Source organism: Notolepis coatsorum (assembly GCF_963971535.1).
Source record: "Notolepis coatsorum genome assembly, chromosome: 3".
Lineage (NCBI taxonomy): Eukaryota > Metazoa > Chordata > Actinopteri > Aulopiformes > Paralepididae > Notolepis > Notolepis coatsorum.
The window spans coordinates 1,642,757-1,667,756 of NC_140167.1; the positions used below are offsets into that span (position 1 = coordinate 1,642,757).

Sequence of the window (25,000 nt, forward strand, 5' to 3'; positions counted from 1 at the left end):
AGAGAGAGAGAGAGGAGAGAGAGAGGGAGGAGAGGGAGAGGGAGAGAGAGAGGGAGATGGTAATAAGCCCATGCCCTCCTCTACTACGGCGCCACACAAAGCTACACATCTATTCTGAATCACAGCATTCTGATAGACGTGGCATTCAATTACACTTCATTGTTTTATCATCTTACACCTGTCGCTGCCCATCATATCTCACCCCCCCCCCCCCCGTCCGAGCCGGGGGGGAGGAGGCGCAGGGGTGAGACCAAATAGAGTATAGCAAAGACCTGAGAGACCTGAGAGAGAGAGAGCGAGAGAGAGAGGGATTAATATCTATATTAATGAATTGGCCAATATACTAGAAAAGTCCTCTGCCCCCGGTGTAAGTCTCCACAATGGGGAAGTGAAATGCCTGCTCTTTGCAGATGACCTGGTTGTGTTGTCCCCCACAGCAGACGGCCTACAGCAGAGCCTGGACCTGCTAGAGCATTACTGTCAGACCTGGGCCCTGGCAGTAAACCCCAAAAAGACCAAAATAATGATATTCCAAAAAAGATCCAGATCTCAGGACGTCCTACCAAAGTTCTCAATTGGTACAAAACATGTAGAGTACTGCACACATTACACCTATTTAGGCCTAAAACTAAGTTCAACTGGACATTTTAAGGAAGCAGTCAATGAGCTGAGAGGGAAAGCACGCCGGGCTTTCTACGCCATAAAAAGAAATATACAAACAGAAATACCAATTCGAATCTGGTTAAAATTAATTGAATGTGTTATTGAACCAATTGCACTCTATGGCAGTGAGGTGTGGGTCCACTTACAAAACAAGACTTTACCCAATGGGACAACCACCCCATTGAGACCCTGCATGCAGAGTTCTGTAAGATTATCCTACATGTCCAGAGGAAAACTACAAACAATGCATGCAGGGCAGAATTAGGCCGTTACCCACTAATACTAAAAATACAAAAAAGAGCAATACAATTTTGGACACACCTACTGTAAAACAAAGTGACCCCCTCTCGTACCATTATCAAGCCCTGCAGTGCCAAGAGCTGAGGAGCATCAGGAACCCCCTTACCTAGCTGGTCCTGAGGCTGAGTCCACAAACCTGCTCTCTTAACACACCTCAGGAACAGAACACGTCACCAATCAGAATAAATCAAATTACTACACAGCTAAAACAAAACTACATCACCTATTGGAAAACACAAACAAAAGCACAGAGCAAAATGCAGTGCTATCTGGCTCTAAATCGACAGTACACCATAGCAGATTACTTGAGCATGGTGACTGATCAACAACTAAAAAGAACCTTGACAAAATACAGACTGAGTGAGCAGAGCCTCGCTGTTGAAAAGGGGAGGCACAGGAAAACCTGGCTTCCTGCAGAGCAAAGGCTGTGCTGTCATTGCATCCTCAGTGAGCCTGAAACTGAGTTGCACTTCCTCACCAAATGTGAAAAATACAAATATATTAGAGAAACGCATTTAAAAAAAATTGAACTAATAACAAAAGGTTTTCTTGCACTACCAGATACAGGAACACTACCAGTCCTACTAGGGGAGGACTCAACAAGCTGTGAGCTAGCAGCAGCCTATGTTGCTGCCTGCCACAAACCTGACATGTTTATGCCGTAATATTTTAGAGAGAGAGAGAGAGAGAGAGAGAGAGAGAGAGAGAGAGAGAGAGAGAGAGGAACTCACATTTCGTCGGCCGCTCCAGTTTCCGCCTCCCTCTCTTCTTGCGCTCGTCCTTGTCCCTCTCAGAGGAGCTGTGCTGGTCCTTGTCCCTCTCAGAGGAGCTGTGCTGGTCCTTGTCCCTCTCAGAGGAGCTGTGCTGGTCCTTGTCCCTCTCAGAGGAGCTGTGCTGGTCCTTGTCCCTCTCAGAGGAGCTGTGCTGGTCCTTGTCCCTCTCGGAGGAGGTGTGCTCGTCCTTGTCCCTCTCAGAGGAGCTGTGCTCTTGCCAGCCGGGCAGGAACCCGTTCTCCAGGGAGGGGCCGCGGCTCAAGCCCTGCCCCCGGAGGCCCTCCTCCTCCCCCTCCTCCCCCTCCTCCTCCTTCTCCACTCGACAGGCCGGTTCTCTGGGGAGACCGTTCTCCACATCCTCCCTCCTCTTCTCCTGCTTTGGCCGGCGGGCGCCGTGCCCGTGTGGGTGCCCGTGTCCGTGCCCGTGTGCGTGTCCGTGCCCGCCCGCCGCCTCCCCGTTGTGGACGGGTGTCGTGGACGGCCTGCCGGTCCCAGCGTGGCTGTTGCCCAGGGGGGCGTCTGTGAGGGAGCCGCAGCTCTGCGCCTGCAGGGAGAGGAGAGCAGGACGGGGGTTAGAGACGACATGTCTTACACATATGAGTGCAGCTTACAACTGTCTCGCCTGTTTTACTGCAACACTATTATCACCCACATCTAAGAACGGCTCTTCTTTTTTTTTTTTTTTTTCTTTTTCCCCCTCCATTTTTCCGCCGATTTTCTCCCATCCCAATGTTAGTCGTTATGCCAATTCCCAGTCCCTTCCTGGTCGCTGCGCACTTACCCCCCACAGTCAGATCATCTGGGAGAGTGGAGGCTACCACGTGCTTCCTCCGACACACGTCCAGCCAATCACCGCTTCTTTTCACCTGGCAGCGTGGATTCTCATTGAGAGGGCGTAGCGTGTGGGAGGATCACACTATCCCCCTCAAGTCCTATCCGCGCTTAGCAGGCGCCCCGACCGAACTGTAGGAGTCGCTGTTTACAACGACCCGGACCCACCCCGCCAGCTTCTCCCACCCTCTGATACAGCCAATTGTATCAGTGCAGACGGCCAGCCAAGCTGGTGACAACCCCGGAGCTGTGAGCTGGATTCGAACAGGCAAATCCAGCTCAGCTCCGGGGCTGGTGACGAACGCAATCTCCGCTCGGCCACCTAACCGCCCTTAAGAACGGCTCTTCTAAGGTTTCTCTCCTCCACACTGCCTGTGGTGCATTTTTTCCTATTGCTAGGTTTTAGTGAGTTTTTCCTTACCTTCGCGTGGGGTATGTCTGGGAGGGTTGCATTTATTTATTTGAAATGTTTTGGACTTTATGGTGTTTTTGTGTTGTTCTTGATTTATTGTGATGTTTCTTCTTGACTTGTTTAAAGAAGACGTGTCCGGCCCATGGGGACATTAACGTGTGTTGTCAACCCTTAAAGAAGACGTGTCCAGCCCATAATTTTTTTTTTACCCTTTTTTTTTTTTTTTTACCTTTTTTCTTTTCATGTCAACGTTCACACGCACAATATATGCTTACCTAGGATTTGACTTGATTCAACAACAAAGCAGTCGGAGCAATGACGAGCCGAAAACTGTCGAAATTGTAGTTATTTGAAGTTTGGATTTTTTTTTTTATGACTGAGGTAGGTAAATTAAATTTCTTGAGACTAAAGTACCGAAAAAAGGTACCGTTGGGTACCGGTATCGGTTCAAATGTGAAAGGTACCCATCCCTAGTTGTCGGGCCTTAAAGAAGACGTGTCCGGCCCATGGGGACATTAACGTGTGTTGTCGGGCCTTAAAGAAGACGTGTACGGCCCATGGGGACATTAACGTGTGTTGTCGGGCCTTAAAGAAGACGTGTACGGCCCATGGGGACATTAACGTGTGTTGTCGGGCCTTAAAGAAGACGTGTACGGCCCATGGGGACATTAACGTGTGTTGTTGGGCCTTAAAGAAGACGTGTCCGGCCCATGGGGACATTAACGTGTGTTGTCGGGCCTTAAAGAAGACGTGTCCGGCCCCATGGGGACATTAACGTGTGTTGTCGGGCCTTAAAGAAGACGTGTCCGGCCCCATGGGGACATTAACGTGTGTTGTCGGGCCTTAAAGAAGACGTGTCCGGCCCCATGGGGACATTAACGTGTGTTGTCGGGCCTTAAAGAAGACGTGTCCGGTCCATGGGGACATTAGCGTGTGTTGTCGGGCCTTAAAGAAGACGTGTCCGGCCCCATGGGGACATTAACGTGTGTTGTCGGGCCTTAAAGAAGACGTGTCCGGCCCCATGGGGACATTAACGTGTGTTGTCGGGCCTTAAAGAAGACGTGTACGGCCCATGGGGACATTAATAACGTGTGTTGTCGGGCCTTAAAGAAGACGTGTCCGGCCCATGGGGACATTAACGTGTGTTGTCGGGCCTTAAAGAAGACGTGTCCGGCCCATGGGGACATTAACGTGTGTTGTCGGGCCTTAAAGAAGACGTGTACGGCCCATGGGGACATTAACGTGTGTTGTCGGGCCTTAAAGAAGACGTGTCCGGCCCATGGGGACATTAACGTGTGTTGTCGGGCCTTAAAGAAGACGTGTCCGGCCCCATGGGGACATTAATAACGTGTGTTGTCGGGCCTTAAAGAAGACGTGTCCGGCCCATGGGGACATTAACGTGTGTTGTCGGGCCTTAAAGAAGACGTGTCCGGCCCATGGGGACATTAACGTGTGTTGTCGGGCCTTAAAGAAGACGTGTCCGGCCCATGGGGACATTAACGTGTGTTGTCGGGCCTTAAAGAAGACGTGTCCGGCCCATGGGGACATTAACGTGTGTTGTCGGGCCTTAAAGAAGACGTGTCCGGCCCATGGGGACATTAACGTGTGTTGTCGGGCCTTACAAATACATTTGATTTGAAATTAGATTTTTAGAGGCCGACAGCGATATGTAGTAGTAGTAGTTTATTCAGTCATCATCACACAATACAATAAACACAATCATTTAACAATCTTTGATTCAGGCAGTGGCTGAAAAGGTACAGACTGAAGCGTAATGCTTATATTATATGCCTGTCCTATATTCTTAACAAAATTAAGACTCCAAAACAGTATTCTAAAAGAAAATGACAAAACAATTATTATTCACATTTGTAATCTTCAAAAATAGCTTTACAAACCATTTTCTTAAAAACCAAAAGCGAATGACTCATTCTTAACACTTTGATTGCCTAAGGCTAAATTCATGATATACCATAGGTTGCCAGCTCTATTTGTCTATGTAGAAGTTCCCCTTCTTTGCAGGGCTATAACTTTTTTAATTCTATTGCTAAATTGCCATTATTAGGGCCCATTCAATGTCCTATATGTATTGTTCAGGGTGTATGAACGTTAAACTTTTTCATTCACATATTCATACTAAAATATGATCTAAAGTATAAGTATGTTTTCATCTCTTTCTGCAGCTTTCTCCAGAACGTGATTTATAGCCCCAAATGCATTATATTGATGATCAAATACAGTTTGATAGCAATCGGCGCGATATAAAAAAATCCAACTGGACGGACTTCTGGAAGTTACTACACGTAATCTGATGTTGACCGGATGGCCGAGGGGGCGTTTATAATTCCGTGGGCAGCGTTATACCATTCATCTAATGTGGGTCAAATGTTCATCATAGCAGTTAGTATCGTACACATTGAAAAATAACGCTGAATCTTACAGTATCTTCCTCGCGCCGTTGGGCGATGAGCGTGGAACAGACATTTTCCTATTATGGGATATAGAAATATCCGGTCCATTTCCAGGTTGTATAATAATATATACGTCCAAATCATGTTGTTTTTTCGAGTTATTTGCACCGATCGATGTTCACTGTGTGAAGACTGAGTCTCTCTAACACTAGCGAGTGCCCGGACCCCATATGAAGTGAGTCCTACCGGGTTAAAGGTAACATCCGTTTTTTCGATCTGCCGATCGGCCACCAGATGGCGGTCTTGAACCGCTAGAGGATTGAGAGGAGATCACACTTGTGTCTCAGGGCCCCCGGAAAGGAAATATGATTCCGATCACAGATTTTTGAAATATTGATATCAAAGATGAGTTACGGCGTCTTCGGCAACTTGAGCATGGCGGGGAAGGACGCCTAAAAGCGTCTTCCGGCAGTTAAAGTGTTAACTGTATATCAGCATTGTTCCACAAGTTAACCCCGACAATAGAAATACACCTCCTTTTAATCCCTTTCTTAGCTTTTTGAACAGTACATTTACAAATGTCTCTGAAATCACAAATTCTTATTTAAAGTGACGGCCTGGCGAGAGGACAAATGGGCCTCTTGAAGGGTAACAGGCAAACAATTAAAAAGATTTAAATGTAATTAATTGAATTTGCACTTCAATAGAACAGAGAACCTTGTGTTGGTCTTAGACAAAAGAGAAATACAGTAAACCCACAATGAAATCATTTAGTAGTGTTCTTTTTAGTGGCCATACTTTATACAGTAGTGACATCTCCGTGTAAACAACTCTGCGATAGAGGCCTTAAATCTTCTGAATTGTTCCCCCGTTACCCTTCAAGAGGCCCTCTTGTCCTCTCGCCAGGCCGTCATTTTAAATAAGAATTAGTTTTGACCTGCCTGGTTAAATAAAGGTTAAATAAAACAGGTCCATCCTCTCAGGCGTTACTGTCTCGGCATGGTGAGGTGGTATCATGGGTGCAGGGGCGTTATCCCAATTCTACAACTTCTTAAATTATTCATTATCTCCAGAGTCAGACAAGAAGATAGACACCAGTTTCCTCTCTGCGCGTTCAGTAGAAAGCTATCCGGCTGCGAGCTTAGCACAAATGAATGGAAGCTGATACAGACCACTGGCCTAGGGAGGTGCTAAGCTAGGCCATAAAAAGGTCCGCTAACCTCTCCCGGAATTTTAAGCTAGTCTAGTGGTCCGTATCCGCTTCCATTCATTTGCGCCAAGCTAGGCCATAAAATTAAACCCGGACTGATTCCGATTGCGCTTTTTAAAGCCTGGTCCGATACCGATCGTCTGTCCCCAGTGTTGCCGTCTCGGCCGTCTCTCGTTGTTGCGGCAGTGAGTCAGTGTCCTGAAGGTAGTCTGCCTGTCAGCGGTTACGACAGAACATCTGCAGCGCACCTCGTGGCTTGTGCCGTGAAACATCCTGGAGGTTATCTCTGAACGAGCTAGACGTGAAGCGTCCTGGAGGTTATCTCTGAACGAGCTAGACGTGAAGCGTCCTGGAGGTTATCTCTGAACGAGCTAGACGTGAAACATCCTGGAGGTTATCTCTGAACGAGCTAGACGTGAAGCGTCCTCCTGGAGGTTATCTCTGAACGAGCTAGACGTGAAACATCCTGGAGGTTATCTCTGAACGAGCTAGACGTGAAGCGTCCTGGAGGTTATCTCTGAACGAGCTAGACGTGAAGCGTCCTGGAGGTTATCTCTGAACGAGCTAGACGTGAAGCGTCCTGGAGGTTATCTCTGAACGAGCTAGACGTGAAGCGTCCTCCTGGAGGTTATCTCTGAACGAGCTAGACGTGAAGTGTCCTGGAGGTTATCTCTGAACGAGCTGGACGTGAAGCGTCCTGGAGGTTATCTCTGAACGAGCTAGACGTGAAGCGTCCTCCTGGAGGTTATCTCTGAACGAGCTAGACGTGAAGCGTCCTGGAGGTTATCTCTGAACGAGCTAGACGTGAAGCGTCCTCCTGGAGGTTATCTCTGAACGAGCTAGACGTGAAGCGTCCTGGAGGTTATCTCTGAACGAGCTAGACGTGAAGCGTCCTGGAGGTTATCTCTGAACGAGCTAGACGTGAAGCGTCCTGGAGGTTATCTCTGAACGAGCTAGACGTGAAGCGTCCTGGAGGTTATCTCTGAACGAGCTAGACGTGAAGCGTCCTCCTGGAGGTTATCTCTGAACGAGCTAGACGTGAAGCGTCCTGGAGGTTATCTCTGAACGAGCTAGACGTGAAGCGTCCTGGAGGTTATCTCTGAACGAGCTAGACGTGAAGCGTCGTCCTGGAGGTTATCTCTGAACGAGCTAGACGTGAAGCGTCCTCCTGGAGGTTATCTCTGAACGAGCTAGACGTGAAGCGTCCTGGAGGTTATCTCTGAACGAGCTAGACGTGAAGCGTCCTCCTGGAGGTTATCTCTGAACGAGCTGGACGTGAAGCGTCCTCCTGGAGGTTATCTCTGAACGAGCTAGACGTGAAGCGTCCTCCTGGAGGTTATCTCTGAACGAGCTGGACGTGAAGCGTCCTGGAGGTTATCTCTGAACGAGCTAGACGTGAAGCGTCCTCCTGGAGGTTATCTCTGAACGAGCTAGACGTGAAGCGTCCTGGAGGTTATCTCTGAACGAGCTAGACGTGAAGCGTCCTCCTGGAGGTTATCTCTGAACGAGCTAGACGTGAAGCGTCCTGGAGGTTATCTCTGAACGAGCTAGACGTGAAGTGTCCTCCTGGAGGTTATCTCTGAACGAGCTAGACGTGAAGCGTCCTGGAGGTTATCTCTGAACGAGCTAGACGTGAAGCGTCCTCCTGGAGGTTATCTCTGAACGAGCTAGACGTGAAGCGTCCTGGAGGTTATCTCTGAACGAGCTAGACGTGAAGCGTCCTGGAGGTTATCTCTGAACGAGCTAGACGTGAAGCGTCCTCCTGGAGGTTATCTCTGAACAAGCTAGACGTGAAGCGTCCTGGAGGTTATCTCTGAACGAGCTGGACGTGAAGCGTCCTGGAGGTTATCTCTGAACGAGCTAGATGTGAAGCGTCCTCCTGGAGGTTATCTCTGAACGAGCTAGACGTGAAGCGTCCTGGAGGTTATCTCTGAACGAGCTGGACGTGAAGCGTCCTGGAGGTTATCTCTGAACGAGCTAGACGTGAAGCGTCCTCCTGGAGGTTATCTCTGAACGAGCTAGACGTGAAGCGTCCTCCTGGAGGTTATCTCTGAACGAGCTAGACGTGAAGCGTCCTGAAGGTTATCTCTGAACGAGCTAGACGTGAAGCGTCCTGGAGGTTATCTCTGAACGAGCTAGACGTGAAGCGTCCTGGAGGTTATCTCTGAACGAGCTAGACGTGAAGCGTCCTGGAGGTTATCTCTGAACGAGCTCGACGTGAAGCGTCCTGGAGGTTATCTCTGAACGAGCTAGACGTGAAGCGTCCTGGAGGTTATCTCTGAACGAGCTGGACGTGAAGCGTCCTGGAGGTTATCTCTGAACGAGCTAGACGTGAAGCGTCCTCCTGGAGGTTATCTCTGAACGAGCTAGACGTGAAGCGTCCTGGAGGTTATCTCTGAACGAGCTGGACGTGAAGCGTCCTGGAGGTTATCTCTGAACGAGCTAGACGTGAAGCGTCCTCCTGGAGGTTATCTCTGAACGAGCTGGACGTGAAGCGTCCTCCTGGAGGTTATCTCTGAACGAGCTGGACGTGAAGCGTCCTGGAGGTTATCTCTGAACGAGCTAGACGTGAAGCGTCCTCCTGGAGGTTATCTCTGAACGAGCTAGACGTGAAGCGTCCTCCTGGAGGTTATCTCTGAACGAGCTGGACGTGAAGCGTCCTCCTGGAGGTTATCTCTGAACGAGCTAGACGTGAAGCGTCCTCCTGGAGGTTATCTCTGAACGAGCTGGACGTGAAGCGTCCTGGAGGTTATCTCTGAACGAGCTAGACGTGAAGCGTCCTCCTGGAGGTTATCTCTGAACGAGCTAGACGTGAAGCGTCCTGGAGGTTATCTCTGAACGAGCTAGACGTGAAGCGTCCTCCTGGAGGTTATCTCTGAACGAGCTAGACGTGAAGCGTCCTGGAGGTTATCTCTGAACGAGCTAGACGTGAAGCGTCCTCCTGGAGGTTATCTCTGAACGAGCTAGACGTGAAGCGTCCTGGAGGTTATCTCTGAACGAGCTAGACGTGAAGCGTCCTCCTGGAGGTTATCTCTGAACGAGCTAGACGTGAAGCGTCCTGGAGGTTATCTCTGAACGAGCTAGACGTGAAGCGTCCTGGAGGTTATCTCTGAACGAGCTAGACGTGAAGCGTCCTCCTGGAGGTTATCTCTGAACAAGCTAGACGTGAAGCGTCCTGGAGGTTATCTCTGAACGAGCTGGACGTGAAGCGTCCTGGAGGTTATCTCTGAACGAGCTAGATGTGAAGCGTCCTCCTGGAGGTTATCTCTGAACGAGCTAGACGTGAAGCGTCCTGGAGGTTATCTCTGAACGAGCTGGACGTGAAGCGTCCTGGAGGTTATCTCTGAACGAGCTAGACGTGAAGCGTCCTCCTGGAGGTTATCTCTGAACGAGCTAGACGTGAAGCGTCCTCCTGGAGGTTATCTCAGAACGAGCTAGACGTGAAGCGTCCTGAAGGTTATCTCTGAACGAGCTAGACGTGAAGCGTCCTGGAGGTTATCTCTGAACGAGCTAGACGTGAAGCGTCCTGGAGGTTATCTCTGAACGAGCTAGACGTGAAGCGTCCTGGAGGTTATCTCTGAACGAGCTCGACGTGAAGCGTCCTGGAGGTTATCTCTGAACGAGCTAGACGTGAAGCGTCCTGGAGGTTATCTCTGAACGAGCTGGACGTGAAGCGTCCTGGAGGTTATCTCTGAACGAGCTAGACGTGAAGCGTCCTCCTGGAGGTTATCTCTGAACGAGCTAGACGTGAAGCGTCCTGGAGGTTATCTCTGAACGAGCTGGACGTGAAGCGTCCTGGAGGTTATCTCTGAACGAGCTAGACGTGAAGCGTCCTCCTGGAGGTTATCTCTGAACGAGCTGGACGTGAAGCGTCCTCCTGGAGGTTATCTCTGAACGAGCTGGACGTGAAGCGTCCTGGAGGTTATCTCTGAACGAGCTAGACGTGAAGCGTCCTCCTGGAGGTTATCTCTGAACGAGCTAGACGTGAAGCGTCCTGGAGGTTATCTCTGAACGAGCTAGACGTGAAGCGTCCTCCTGAAGGTTATCTCTGAACGAGCTAGACGTGAAGCGTCCTGGAGGTTATCTCTGAACGAGCTAGACGTGAAGCGTCCTCCTGGAGGTTATCTCTGAACGAGCTAGACGTGAAGCGTCCTGGAGGTTATCTCTGAACGAGCTAGACGTGAAGCGTCCTCCTGGAGGTTATCTCTGAACGAGCTAGACGTGAAGCGTCCTGGAGGTTATCTCTGAACGAGCTAGACGTGAAGCGTCCTCCTGGAGGTTATCTCTGAACGAGCTAGACGTGAAGCGTCCTGGAGGTTATCTCTGAACGAGCTAGACGTGAAGCGTCCTGGAGGTTATCTCTGAACGAGCTAGACGTGAAGCGTCCTCCTGGAGGTTATCTCTGAACAAGCTAGACGTGAAGCGTCCTGGAGGTTATCTCTGAACGAGCTGGACGTGAAGCGTCCTGGAGGTTATCTCTGAACGAGCTAGATGTGAAGCGTCCTCCTGGAGGTTATCTCTGAACGAGCTAGACGTGAAGCGTCCTCCTGGAGGTTATCTCTGAACGAGCTAGACGTGAAGCGTCCTGGAGGTTATCTCTGAACGAGCTGGACGTGAAGCGTCCTGGAGGTTATCTCTGAACGAGCTAGACGTGAAGCGTCCTGGAGGTTATCTCTGAACGAGCTAGACGTGAAGCGTCCTGGAGGTTATCTCTGAACGAGCTAGACGTGAAGCGTCCTCCTGGAGGTTATCTCTGAACGAGCTAGACGTGAAGCGTCCTCCTGGAGGTTATCTCTGAACGAGCTAGACGTGAAGCGTCCTGAAGGTTATCTCTGAACGAGCTAGACGTGAAGCGTCCTGGAGGTTATCTCTGAACGAGCTAGATGTGAAGCGTCCTGGAGGTTATCTCTGAACGAGCTAGACGTGAAGCGTCCTGGAGGTTATCTCTGAACGAGCTGGACGTGAAGCGTCCTCCTGGAGGTTATCTCTGAACGAGCTAGACGTGAAGCGTCCTCCTGGAGGTTATCTCTGAACGAGCTAGACGTGAAGCGTCCTGGAGGTTATCTCTGAACGAGCTAGACGTGAAGCGTCCTCCTGGAGGTTATCTCTGAACGAGCTAGACGTGAAGCGTCCTGGAGGTTATCTCTGAACGAGCTAGACGTGAAGCGTCCTGGAGGTTATCTCTGAACGAGCTGGACGTGAAGCGTCCTGGAGGTTATCTCTGAACGAGCTAGACGTGAAACATCCTGGAGGTTATCTCTGAACGAGCTAGACGTGAAGCGTCCTGGAGGTTATCTCTGAACGAGCTAGACGTGAAGCGTCCTCCTGGAGGTTATCTCTGAACGAGCTAGACGTGAAGCGTCCTGGAGGTTATCTCTGAACGAGCTGGACGTGAAGCGTCCTGGAGGTTATCTCTGAACGAGCTAGACGTGAAGCGTCCTCCTGGAGGTTATCTCTGAACGAGCTAGACGTGAAGCGTCCTGGAGGTTATCTCTGAACGAGCTAGACGTGAAACATCCTGGAGGTTATCTCTGAACGAGCTAGACGTGAAACGTCCTGGAGGTTATCTCTGAACGAGCTAGACGTGAAGCGTCCTGGAGGTTATCTCTGAACGAGCTAGACGTGAAGCGTCCTCCTGGAGGTTATCTCTGAACGAGCTAGACGTGAAGCGTCCTGGAGGTTATCTCTGAACGAGCTAGACGTGAAGCGTCCTCCTGGAGGTTATCTCTGAACGAGCTAGACGTGAAGCGTCCTGGAGGTTATCTCTGAACGAGCTGGACGTGAAGCGTCCTGGAGGTTATCTCTGAACGAGCTGGACGTGAAGCGTCCTCCTGGAGGTTATCTCTGAACGAGCTAGACGTGAAGCGTCCTGGAGGTTATCTCTCAACGAGCTAGACGTGAAGCGCCCTGGAGGTTATCTTTGAACGAGCTAGACGTGAAGCGTCCTCCTGGAGGTTATCTCTGAACGAGCTAGACGTGAAGCGTCCTGGAGGTTATCTCTGAACGAGCTAGACGTGAAGCGTCCTGGAGGTTATCTCTGAACGAGCTAGACGTGAAGCGTCCTGGAGGTTATCTCTGAACGAGCTAGACGTGAAGCGTCCTGGAGGTTATCTCTGAACGAGCTAGACGTGAAGCGTCCTGGAGGTTATCTCTGAACGAGCTAGACGTGAAGCGTCCTGGAGGTTATCTCTGAACGAGCTGGACGTGAAGCGTCCTCCTGGAGGTTATCTCAGAACGAGCTAGACGTGAAGCGCCCTGGAGGTTATCTCTGAACGAGCTAGACGTGAAGCGTCCTGGAGGTTATCTCAGAACGAGCTAGACGTGAAGCGCCCTGGAGGTTATCTCTGAACGAGCTAGACGTGAAGCGTCCTGGAGGTTATCTCTGAACGAGCTAGACGTGAAGCGTCCTGGAGGTTATCTCTGAACGAGCTAGACGTGAAGCGTCCTGGAGGTTATCTCTGAACGAGCTGGACGTGAAGCGTCCTCCTGGAGGTTATCTCAGAACGAGCTGGACGTGAAGCGTCCTCCTGGAGGTTATCTCTGAACGAGCTAGACGTGAAGCGTCCTGGAGGTTATCTCTGAACGAGCTAGACGTGAAGCGTCCTGGAGGTTATCTCTGAACGAGCTAGACGTGAAGCGTCCTCCTGGAGGTTATCTCTGAACGAGCTAGACGTGAAGCCGGAGGCTGCATCCGCACCGGAACCAGGAAGAGCGCCGCGAGGCGTCGATTACTGTGCGAGCGAGGAGAGAGAGAGAGAACTGGCCCCGTTCACACCGGTATCGCATTTCTCTCTCTCTCTCTCTCTCTCTTGCTCCGCTCACATGTGGAGACGTGCGAGAGAAAAAAAACAGGCTGCTTCAAAGACTGAATGAGATCATGCATTTATACACATCCATTTCATAGTGAATGAGCTTCTCTCTCTCTCTCTCTCTCTCTCTCTCTCTCTCTCTCTCTCTCTCTCTCTCTCTTTTATTCCTGAAGTCTCTTCGACTGTATCTGGATAGGATTTAAAGTGAGACTACGAAACTTCACTCTCATGAGTCAGTGAGAGCCCCCTGCCTCCCGCCCCCCCCCCTCCCTCCCTCCCCCTCCCCCCCCCTCCCTCCCCCTCCCTCCCTCCCCCTCCCTCCCTCTCACTTCAGTTCATTGAAGTGAAGTCGTAAACTTTAACGCCGCACCAATATAACTGTACTACGCTGTATGTCAATTAACCCAGAAGCATGGTGGAGATTACGTGTGAATTCCATAAGTACCCCCCTCCCCCTCCCCCTCACCCCCCCCCCCCCCCTCCTGTACTTGTGTAGCTTCCTCGTTGCAGCGAGACGGAAGCATGTGGAGAATGTTGGCTCGCTGACGAGGAGAATCTCTCTCGGGTGTGTTTGGTTTGGAACACCCAACGAAACTATTTCATTGTACGGAAGGTATTTTACTCTTTTATTCCAACTCCAAGAGAGGCCAGCACTTCAACTTTACCTATAGGCTATATTCTATTACATTGGATTATATTAGACTAGACTATATTATATTACATTACATTATATTAGACTAGATTAGATTAGATTAGACTAGACAAGATTAGATCATATTAGATTACATTATATTAGATTATATCAGATTCAAATGTATTGTCATCATTATACAGCACAAGTACTGAAGTTTAGCAACCAGAGTACAAATGTAACAGTAAATTGCGATAGTAATATACAATGTACAGGTAATTATAGAGATATACAGATATAGATATAGTATCTACAGATATGTAAAAAGGATTATATACAGGTATGTACAGACAGATATAGTAGTGGATATATATATATATGGTATGAATAAATAAATAAATATATATATATAAATTATATATACAGAATTATTGTACATGCAGGTTTATGAGTAGGTATATAGAAGGATTATATGCAGGTATATTGAAATATATAAATATATATGTGGTAAATATACCTGTATACTCCTGTATTTATAAATATATAAATCTACACTATACTCTATATTTATTCATCTATATATATACACTATATACTCTATATTTATGAATATATAAATATACACTATATACTCTATATTTATGAATCTATAAATATACACTATATACTCTATATTTATGATCTATAAATATATATATATATATATATATATGTGGTAAATATACTCTATATTTATGAATCTATAAATATACACAACATACTCTATATTTATGAATCTATAAATATACACTATATATATATATATCATTACATCATAACTATATTGTGATACTGATCCTCTTCAACACGGATCAGAACACGTCTCTCTCCAGGCGACCTAGAAAATAATCCTCTCAGTTCCGTCAGCGGGAGCCGGGAGGAGATGGAGTGTCTGACACCACTGTCACTGGTGCTGCTGCTGCTGCTGCTGCTGCTGCTGCCTAAAAATAGCAGGAAAACACTTTCTCAGACGATCCCATTACTGGGTCATTTGGAGCAGAAAGTGGAGCAGGTCTGAGATCAGAGTGACGCGCTGACGGCAGCCTGAGACCTCCTGCTGACAGGTGGAGTGTTTGGGTTTAAGAGGGATTCAAGCTGACGACAGAGACACCACAGCATTGTCTTAAAATGGAGGACGTTGTGATGACAAGACTTCAGTCAGTCAGTCAGTCAACGGCAGGTTGTTTGTAAAAGAACTCAAACCAATCACTGGTTGTTTTCAGTGAGTCCTCACATCCTGCCCGGCTCTACGTTAGTGCTGCTGGCACTACTAATAGAAAACAAATGAACTAACTGTTCCGCTCATACAAAGTGCAGTGTTCCAGCAAATTCCCTTCATTTGATGAATGAAAATAACAAGCGCTGAGACCTTATTAATTATGTTATTAAAGAACTGGCGATGTCGTGGCAGCGCTTGTGTGTTTGAGCCAAACGCACAGAAAAGAACAAAAGAAAACACATACAATTAAACAAACAAACACACACACACACACAAACAAACACACACACAAACAAACACACACAGAAAGACAAATATACGCCCACAAAAACTAAAGCAAAAGAAGTAGTACTAGTCACACAACCAAAACACACACACACACACACAAACACATACACACAAACACACACACGCACACACACACACACACACACACACACACACACACATACCACTGTCAACAGAGTTATCCATCTGATTTAGTGACCCAGTGACCCACAAGTGGCCCCTGCCAGAGGTCAGAGGTCATAGACACAGTCAGTCAGTCAGTCAAGCTCGAAACACAAGAATGTCATTACATGCAACACCCCTGTATTGTTATGTATTTGACAAATAAAGAACTTGAACTTGAACTTGATTCAAACGTATTGATCGATCGACGAGCGCTCGGCTCAGAACACTAAAGGCGTGACGATCTGATGCGTGTTTTTCGTACTCAGGCGCTGGAAACGCAGCTGTGGGCGTCGCTGGTGAGACGGGGAACAGGAGTTGAGAGGCGGACGACTCTGGTCGCTCCCGAGACACGCCTCCTCGAGACACGCCTCCTCGAGACACGCCTCCTCGAGGACGACTCACTCGTCGTTTTGCAGGAGGCACCTGCCGCGACCAAACCGTCGAAAACGCCACTATAGAGTATGGGCGCTAAAAAGAATACTACTACTAAATTATTTCATTTTAGTTCTAGAACTAGCATTTTAGTTAGTTCATTTTTGTTGTTTACACTGTTTATTTTTCTCATATTTTTTATATTCAGAGTTAATTATATTGTTTACACTGTTTATTTTTTCTATATTTATGTCTTTGCTGCTATGACGGCCAAATTTCCCCAAGGGGTTCAATAAAGGAATGTCTTGTCTTGTCTTGTCTAGTCTAGTCTAGTCTAGTCTAGTCTAGTCTAGTCTAGTCTAGTCTAGTCTAGTCTTGTCTTGTCTTACCTTTAGATCACTACAATGCGGAATTCCACAGGGGAGCTGATTAGGACCTCTCCTATACAGCATATTCACAAATGATCTGCCATGTGTCTTAAAAAATGCATCTATGGCTATGTATTAGGGCTGGGCGATATGGAAAAAAATCATATCGCGATAACGATATGATAATGTTATCATATTTCTCGATATCGATAATTATCGAATTGTTATAAGTATAATTTTTTTTTTTTTTAACAACAGATGTATGTTTATTTTGCAGCAATTCTTTGTCATTGCCGCCATCTTTAGTGTTACATCCCCTCACACTCCAGTTCTCAGGCTCCATCTTTAGTGTTACATCCCCTCACACTCCAGTTCTCAGGCTGCAGCTGGTTTAAAAGCGAAAGTAAACCGGCTTCTCTGCTGGCTGTGGCTCCAGGGGAGTTGAACAGTTCTGGCTCTGCTAGTTTATTTTCGATCTTTTGGCGCTTTTTTGTTGGACAAACCACCGCACATGTGCACCGTGACTCGTGACTGGAGTCTAGTTCTGCTAGCACACATAGCCTACTGTGTACAGACGGTTTCAAACTGTATTTTAAATTAGAAAGCAAACAAAATAAATGGACAAGAGAAAAATAAATCTCAATTTGGTCAGTATTGTCATTTGGACAAGCAAAGCCATTACTTTAAGTTGCAGGCAAGAAAGACAAGTCTGTCCACTGTCTCTGGTTTCAAAACTGCCCTGTTGCAGGTCACAAAAAAAAAAAAAAAATATTAAAGAAAAAAAAAATATTAACACTTTAATCGCCATGGGTTAAATTCTTAATATACCATCCTCCGCCAGCTCTATTTGTCTATGGAGAAGTTCCCCTTCTTTGCAGGGCTATAACTTTTTAAATTATATTGCTACATTGCCATTATTAGGGCCCATTCAATGTCCTATATGTATTGTTCAGGGTGTAGCAACGTTAAACTTTTTCATTCACATATTCATACTAAAATATGGTCTAAAGTATAAGTATGTTTTTATCGTTTTCTGCAGCTTTCTTCAGAATGTGATTTATAGCCCTAAATGCATTATATTGATGATCAAATACAGTTTGGTAGGAATCTGTGCGAGATAAAAAGTTTCAACTGGACGTACTTCTAGAAGTTTCTACGCATCATCTGATGTTGACCGGATGGGCGGGGGGTCGTTTATAATTCCGTGGGCAGCGTTAGATGATTCATCCAGAGTGGGTCATATGTTCATCAGATCAGTTAGTATAGAATACGTTAGAAAATAACGCTGAATCACAGGCGGTTAGGTGGTCGAGCGGAGATTGCGTTCGTCACCAGCCCCGGAGCTGTGAGCTTGGTTCGCCTGTTCGAATCCAGCTCACAGCTCCGGGGTTGTCACCAGCTTGGCTGGCCGTCTGCACTGATACAATTGGCTGTATCAGAGGGTGGGAGAAGCTGGCGGGGTGGGTCCGGGTCGTTGTAAACAGCGACTCCTACAGTTCGGTCGGGGCGCCTGCTAAGCGCGGATTGGACGTGAGGGGGATAGTGTGGTCCTCCCACACGCTACGCCCTCTCAATGAGAATCCGCGCTGCCAGGTGAAAAGAAGCGGTGATTGGCTGGACGTGTGTCGGAGGAAGCACGTGGTAGCCTCCACTCTCCCAAAATGATCTGACTGTGGGGGGTAAAGCGCAGCGACCAGGAAGGGACTGGGAATTGGCATACGACTAACATTGGGATGGGAGAAAATCGGAGGAAAATGGAGGGGGAAAAAGACCAAAAAAAAAATAAAAAAAAAATAACGCTGAATCTTACCGTGGCTTCCTCGCGCCGCTGGCAGATGAGCGTGGAACAGATTTGTTTCTATTATGGGCTGTAGAAATGCCCGATCCATTTCCAGGTTGTATAATAGTATATACGTCCAAATAACGTTGTTTATTGAGTTAGGGCGAGCAATCTATTATCCAGTGTTTCAAGATGGAGTCGCGGGAGCTATAGCGAGTGGCCGGACCACATTTGGATGAGTACTACCGGTTCAAAGGTTAATATCCGGTTGGCGATCTGCCGATCGGCCACCAGATGGCGCTCTTGAACCGCTAGAGAGTTGAGAGGAGATCAGCACTGTGTCTCAGGGCTCCGGAAAGGAAATATGATTTCGATGACAGATTTTTGAAATATTGACATCAAAGACTAGTTACGGCGTCTTCGGCAGAATGAGCATGGCTCGGAATGACGTGAAAACTCGTTTTCGGTGACCATAGTGTATTTTTTTTTTTTTTTTTTTTTTTTCGATATTCGATATCGATTATTAAAATATATCGCGATATTTATCGTTATCGTTATATCGCCCAGCCCTACTATGTATGCTGATGATACTACCATGTATGCATCAGCAGACAAGACTGAGGAGCTTAGCAAAGTCCTCCAAAGTGAGTCGATGCTGGTAACGGATTGGGTTTCTGAAAACAAGCAAACATTTTATATCTCAAAAACAAAGAGTCTGTTACTAGGCTCCAAGCATGCTTTAAAAATAGACCAGAATCTAATCATATCTTTACACGGAGTGATGATTGAGCAGGTGACTGAGGCCAAATGATTGGGTGTCACACTTGACAAAACACTTCCATGGTCCACTCACATTGATACGCTGGTTGCCAAAATGAGCAGAGGCCTTTCAGTCATTAGAAGGTGTGCCTATTTGTGTCCAGCATTCTGGTCTAGTGCCTCAAAACAAGAGCTTAACAAGATCCAACTGACCAGAACAGAGCTGCCCGCCTGGCCTTCACTGTTCAGCGAGGGACAGTGTGAAGGCAGGGATGCATGATGATGCCAGGCTGTCATGGGTGAGGGTGGCAGACAGACTGGCTTGTAGCATCATCCTCTTTGGTAGAAATATCTGTACCTTGAGAGTGCCTGCATGTTTCTTTATATACACAGATGATACATACTAAAGATCAACATGTTTATAATACCAGACGTGCAGCTATGGAAAGATTCACGCTTCCACTACCCAAAACTAATTACTGTGACTATTTTGTAATTTTATTTGGTTGTTTGTTTGATGTGCGTTTAATTTATTATTTGTATTTATTTAAAATGGTTGTCCCCTTTCCCTGTTACCCTTCGAGGTCCTTTTGTCCTCTCGCCAGGTCCTCATTGTAAATAAGAATTTCTTCTTAACTGACCTTAACTGGCTCGCCGACAACAAACTATCATTACACATGGGCAAAACAGAGTCCATTCTCTTCGGTTCAAATAACAAACTCAGCAAGACCGACGGCTTCTCGGTTACAGTGGGTGACAATATTGTCACAAGGAAAGATGAAATTACCTACCTGGGTTCCATCCTAGAGGCTAATCTTTCCTGTGACAAAATGGCATCCAATGTAATAAAAAAAGTTAACCAACGAACTCGATTCTTGTACCGGATCTCCTCTCTGGTAAACAAGAATACCCTGAAGACTCTGGCAGGAGCACTCATTCAAGGGTACTACGACTATGCTTGCACCTCATGGTACCAAAGCACCTCAAAGGCGCTAAAAACAAAATTACAAACATCTCAAAACAAACTGGTCAGACTACTGCTTGACCTTACTCCTAGAACCCACCTCACCCCTGCCCACTTTGCCAACCTAGGATGGCTTAGAGTAGACGACAACTTGCAATGGGCCTGGTCTACAAGATACACGAGCAAGGTACCCATGTACATGTCAAAATACTTCCCAAAGGTCAGTAAATACCACGATCACAACACCAGAGGGAGCTCCACAAATCATGTTAAACCCAGATTCGGCTCAAACAAGGGACTAAACACGTTTCGCAATTATGCCACATCAATGTGGAACGCCCTACCCAAAGCTGTAAAGGAATGTGAATCACTACCCACTTTCAAAACCACTCTCAAAGAACACCTACGGGAGACTGCAATTCGAAACTGGCCCCTGTAAATGTCCTAACACAACCCCCTCCAATGTACAGTAAATTACCTAGTATGGTTGTCAATATTCCAATGTACAGTTTTGCTTGTACAATTGTACAGTGCCCCCCCCCCCCAACCTCCTCCAGTGTACAGTTTTTACGTAAAATGTATATACTCTCTTTTCTGGACTCTTTTTGTATCACAAACAGTACTGTATTTGCAAATCTGGTATGTCATAAATGTATAGATGTAGCAGTACTGTCTATCTGTATGTCATGTATGTCATATATGTCCTGATGAATTGAAAATGGGGGACCCTGATGTAAACAAGACGAAAGTCCCCTTAACAATTGTGTGTATTGAGCTGTACTGTATTGTACCCATTCTGCAATCTGTTAATAAAGTTTTCAATCAATCAATCAAAACCTGCCTGATTAAATAAAAGTTAAATAAATAAAGAATAAAATACATTTTACATTCAATTTCTTTTCTCAAAACCTCCCTGACCTTAACCTCCCCACTGGTTCATATGAATGTAACGGTGTAACCTTTACAAAAAATAAACCATCTCAATTCATCAGGCCGTGATTTCCTCCCAATAAACTTCAAACTCGAACGCTATCATCACTCAACATCCATCATCTCACGTGTTATATATATATATTATATATTATTACGTTACTTGGACTTGAAGCAAAGGAAGTTGTGGTTTAAAATAATAATAATTCTGCCTTCCCGTGCCGTCGAAGGCAGTGATATCAAGTCCCTTCCATAAATCTCACTCCCGCTTCACGACGCCGGGCCGGACGGAGCAGAACGTGGAAGAAGCTCCACATGTCGACGTCATTCGAGTCCAGAGGAAAATAAATCACCTGCCCTTCTCAACGGAAACTACGGTGATCCAGCGCTTGCACTTTAACCCTTTCACTACCACACTACCAAATGGTTAAGCCTTTCACTGCGACAATACAGAAGGTTAACCATTTTACTACCACACGACAGACGGTTAACCCTTTCACTACCACACTACATACGGTTAACCCTTTCACTACCACACTACAGACGGTTAACCCTTTCACTACCACACTACAGACAGTTACCACACTAATGACTACTACGCCGAGGCCTACTTCCATGTTGTCGCAGCGCTTGTATAATAATAAACTCTCTCTACTGTCCTTCCTTTAAAGGTCCAATCTGTGGGGGTGCCTGGGTGGCGCACCGCGTAACTGCGCTGCAGTGTCATGCAGTCGTCCCGGGTTCGACTCCCGGGTGATTGTAGAGGAGTGAGTGATTGTCATGTCCTCTCAAGTTCATGCTCCCCAGATATGGAACATCTCCAAATCCTGTGCAGGCCGTACCACCTACCCCGTGAATTTACCGCGGTCATTATATCCGTTGTGTATATTCATCCACAGGCAAATACCGGCAAAGCGCTGGGGGAATTACACGACCACATCAACAAACAGCAGATCAAGCACCCGGAAGCCGCGACGATAGTGACTGGTGATTTCAACCAGGCAAACCTGAAAAAAGTGATGCCGACCTTTTTTCAGCACATCGCCTGCTCCACAAGAGGGGGGAACACACTCGACCACTGCTACACCCCGTTCAGAGCTGCCTACAAGGCTGTAGCGGCTCCGCCACTGATGGGCTCTGTAAGCGCGAGCGATCACGACTCCATCTTTTTAATCCCAGCATACAAACAGCGATCGCGTGACGTCGTCGTGTCACGTGAGACAAAAAAGTGGGCTGACGAATCAGAGGCCGCGCTCCGTGACGCGTTCAAGGATACAGACTGGGACATGTTTGAAGGAAGCGCCAGTGACGTCAGCGAGTACGCTGATACCGTTGTAAGCTACATAACTACAGTGGCAGACGGCATTGTCCTCACAAAGACGGCGCGGGTTTTCCCAAAGCAAGGCTGTTAAACTTGCTAAGAGGACATATGCTGAGAAACTGGAGACACAAATGGCACAAAACGACACAAGAGGCTTGTGGAGGGGACTGAAGACAATAACTGACTACAAAGTCAGCGCCCCCTCAATGGGGAGCGACGACGCCTCTCTAGCGGACAAACTCAACTCCTTCTACGCTCGGTTCGGTGTAGACAGTGTCGCCGCTAGCCCTCTGGCTAGTGACGTCACTGGCGCACCGGCTGTTGTGGAGGGGGGGGGGGCAACCGCGGGGGGGCGGGGGCGCTCTCTCGTTGTCGGAACACAGTGTGAGAAGAGCATTTATGCAGGTGAACACCAGGAAGGCTGCAGGCCCAGATGGTATAACAGGACGCATACTTAAGTCCTGTGCAAACCAGCTTGCCCCGGTGTTCACCGCCATATTTAATCAATCCCTGGCGGAGTCAGTAGTCCCTGCCTGCTTCAAGATGTCTACCATCATCCCTGTACCGAAGAAACCCTCCCCAACATGTCCAAATGATTACAGACCGGTGGCACTCACCTCTGTGGTCATGAAATGTTTCGAGAGGCTGGTCAAGGACCACATTTGTGCCTCTCTCCCCAGTGATATGGACCCTATGCAATTTGCATACAGGACAAACAGGTCCACTGATGACGCGGTCTCCCAGGTACTGCACAGCACTCTCTCCCACCTTGACCGTCAGAAGGGGGGCTATGTGAGACTGTTGTTCATTGACTACAGCTCAGCGTTCAACACCATAGTCCCCACCAGACTGGTGGACAAGCTGATCGAGCTAGGCCTGAGCTCCGCCCTGAGCGCCTGGGTACTGGACTTTCTGAGTGAAAGACCCCAGGCGGTCAGGGTGGGGGGTCAGACCTCCAACACCATCACCCTGAGCATCGGGTCCCCCCAGGGCTGTGTTCTAAGCCCCCTGCTGTACTCACTCTACACACACGACTGTGTGGCCAAGTTCAGCTCCAACTCCATTGTGAAGTTCGCCGACGACACGGTGGTGGTGGGGCTGATCTCGGACAACGACGAGAAGGCCTACCGGGAGGAGGTTGAGGTACTGGAACGTTGGTGCCAGGACAACAGCCTGCTCCTGAACATTGGTAAAACCAAGGAGCTGATCGTGGATTATAGGAGAGGACAGCGGGAGACACACACACCACTGAGGATTAACGGGGCTACCGTGGACAGGGTGAGCAGCTTCAAGTACCTGGGGGTCCACATCTCAGAGGACCTGACATGGTCAACACACATAGTCACAGTAGTAAAGAAAGCGAAGCAGCGCCTCTACCACCTGAGACAGTTAAGGAAGTTCAGAGTATCGGGGAAGATACTCCAGTCCTTCTACTCAGGAGCTGTAGAGAGCATCTTGACCGGAAACATCACTGCCTGGTATGGGAACAGCACGGCACAGGACAAGAAGGCCCTACAGAGAGTGGTGCGCTCAGCCGAACGTACCACGGGTATTGCGCTACCTCCCCTGCAGGCTCTATACAACAAGAGGTGCAAATCCAGAGCCTGCAGGATAATGAAAGACCCTCACCACCCCAATAACAGCCTGTTCCAGCTGCTGAGGTCAGGCAGACGCCTGCGAATTCTAGAGACTAAGACGGAGAGGCTTAGGCTAAGCTTCTTCCCCCAGGCCATCAGAGCCTTGAACAATGAACATTGAGAGACACAGAAACTGAACTATCCACACACAAGTACATACACGACACGCACGCTGAGCATGCTCACACACTAGCAGCCACTTTAACACTCATGCCGCACACACGCACACTTATGGCCAGAGGAAAGGCCACTTAAAGTAGTATTACATCAGGAACAGTGTATTGCACTACTAAAGCTAACTAGCATGTCCTATATGCTCTGTAAATACTAATGTACAGATACCGAGATGGCACACCATGTACCTGTTTATTGCACTGTTTTATTGGATTCTATTAATATGTTGTACCACTGTATTTTTATTGGATTCTATTATATGTTGTACCACTGTATTGCACATCGTCGCGGGCAAGACCAGCCGCATTTCATTGTATACCTGTATGCCGTGACAATTAAAACTCTTGAATCTTGAATCTTGAATCTTGATTGTAGAGGAGTGAGTGATTGTAGAGGAGTGAGTGATTGTAGAGGAGTGAGTGATTATAGAGGAGTGAGTGATTGTAGAGGAGTGAGTGATTGTAGAGGAGTGAGTGATTATAGAGGAGTGAGTGATTGTAGAGGAGTGAGTGATTGTAGAGGAGTGAGTGATTGTAGAGGAGTGAGTGATTGTAGAGGAGTGAGTGATTGTAGAGGAGTGAGTGATTGTAGAGGAGTGAGTGATTGTAGAGGAGTGAGTGATTATAGAGGAGTGAGTGATTATAGAGGAGTGAGTGATTGTAGAGATTGTAGAGGAGTGAGTGATTGTAGAGGAGTGAGTGATTGTAGAGACTGAGTGATTGTAGAGGAGTGAGTGGTTGTAGAGGAGTGAGTGATTGTAGAGGAGTGAGTGATTGTAGAGGAGTGAGTGATTGTAGAGGAGTGAGTGATTGTAGAGGAGTGAGTGATTGTAGAGAGGGACAAGTCCAGCCATATTAGATTAAATTAGATTAAATTAGATTCAAATGTACAGTACATATATATATATATAGAGAGAGAGAGACATTTTAAACGTGATTTTTTAT

At 47.5% G+C, this 25,000-nt stretch overlaps 1 protein-coding gene across 1 annotated transcript in view; it reads right to left on the reverse strand.

The window, feature by feature from the left end:
- The window catches only part of LOC311225104 (DNA (cytosine-5)-methyltransferase 3A-like), a gene marked incomplete at its 5' end in the record, with an annotated part of 142,360 nt that overhangs the window by 91,424 nt on the left and 25,936 nt on the right, over positions 1–25,000 (reverse strand). Inside the window, one exon of the mRNA XM_084310310.1 lies at positions 1,695–2,280. Within this exon, the coding sequence (XP_084166436.1) occupies positions 1,695–2,280 (586 nt within the window). The remainder of the gene's footprint in view (positions 1–1,694; positions 2,281–25,000) is intronic.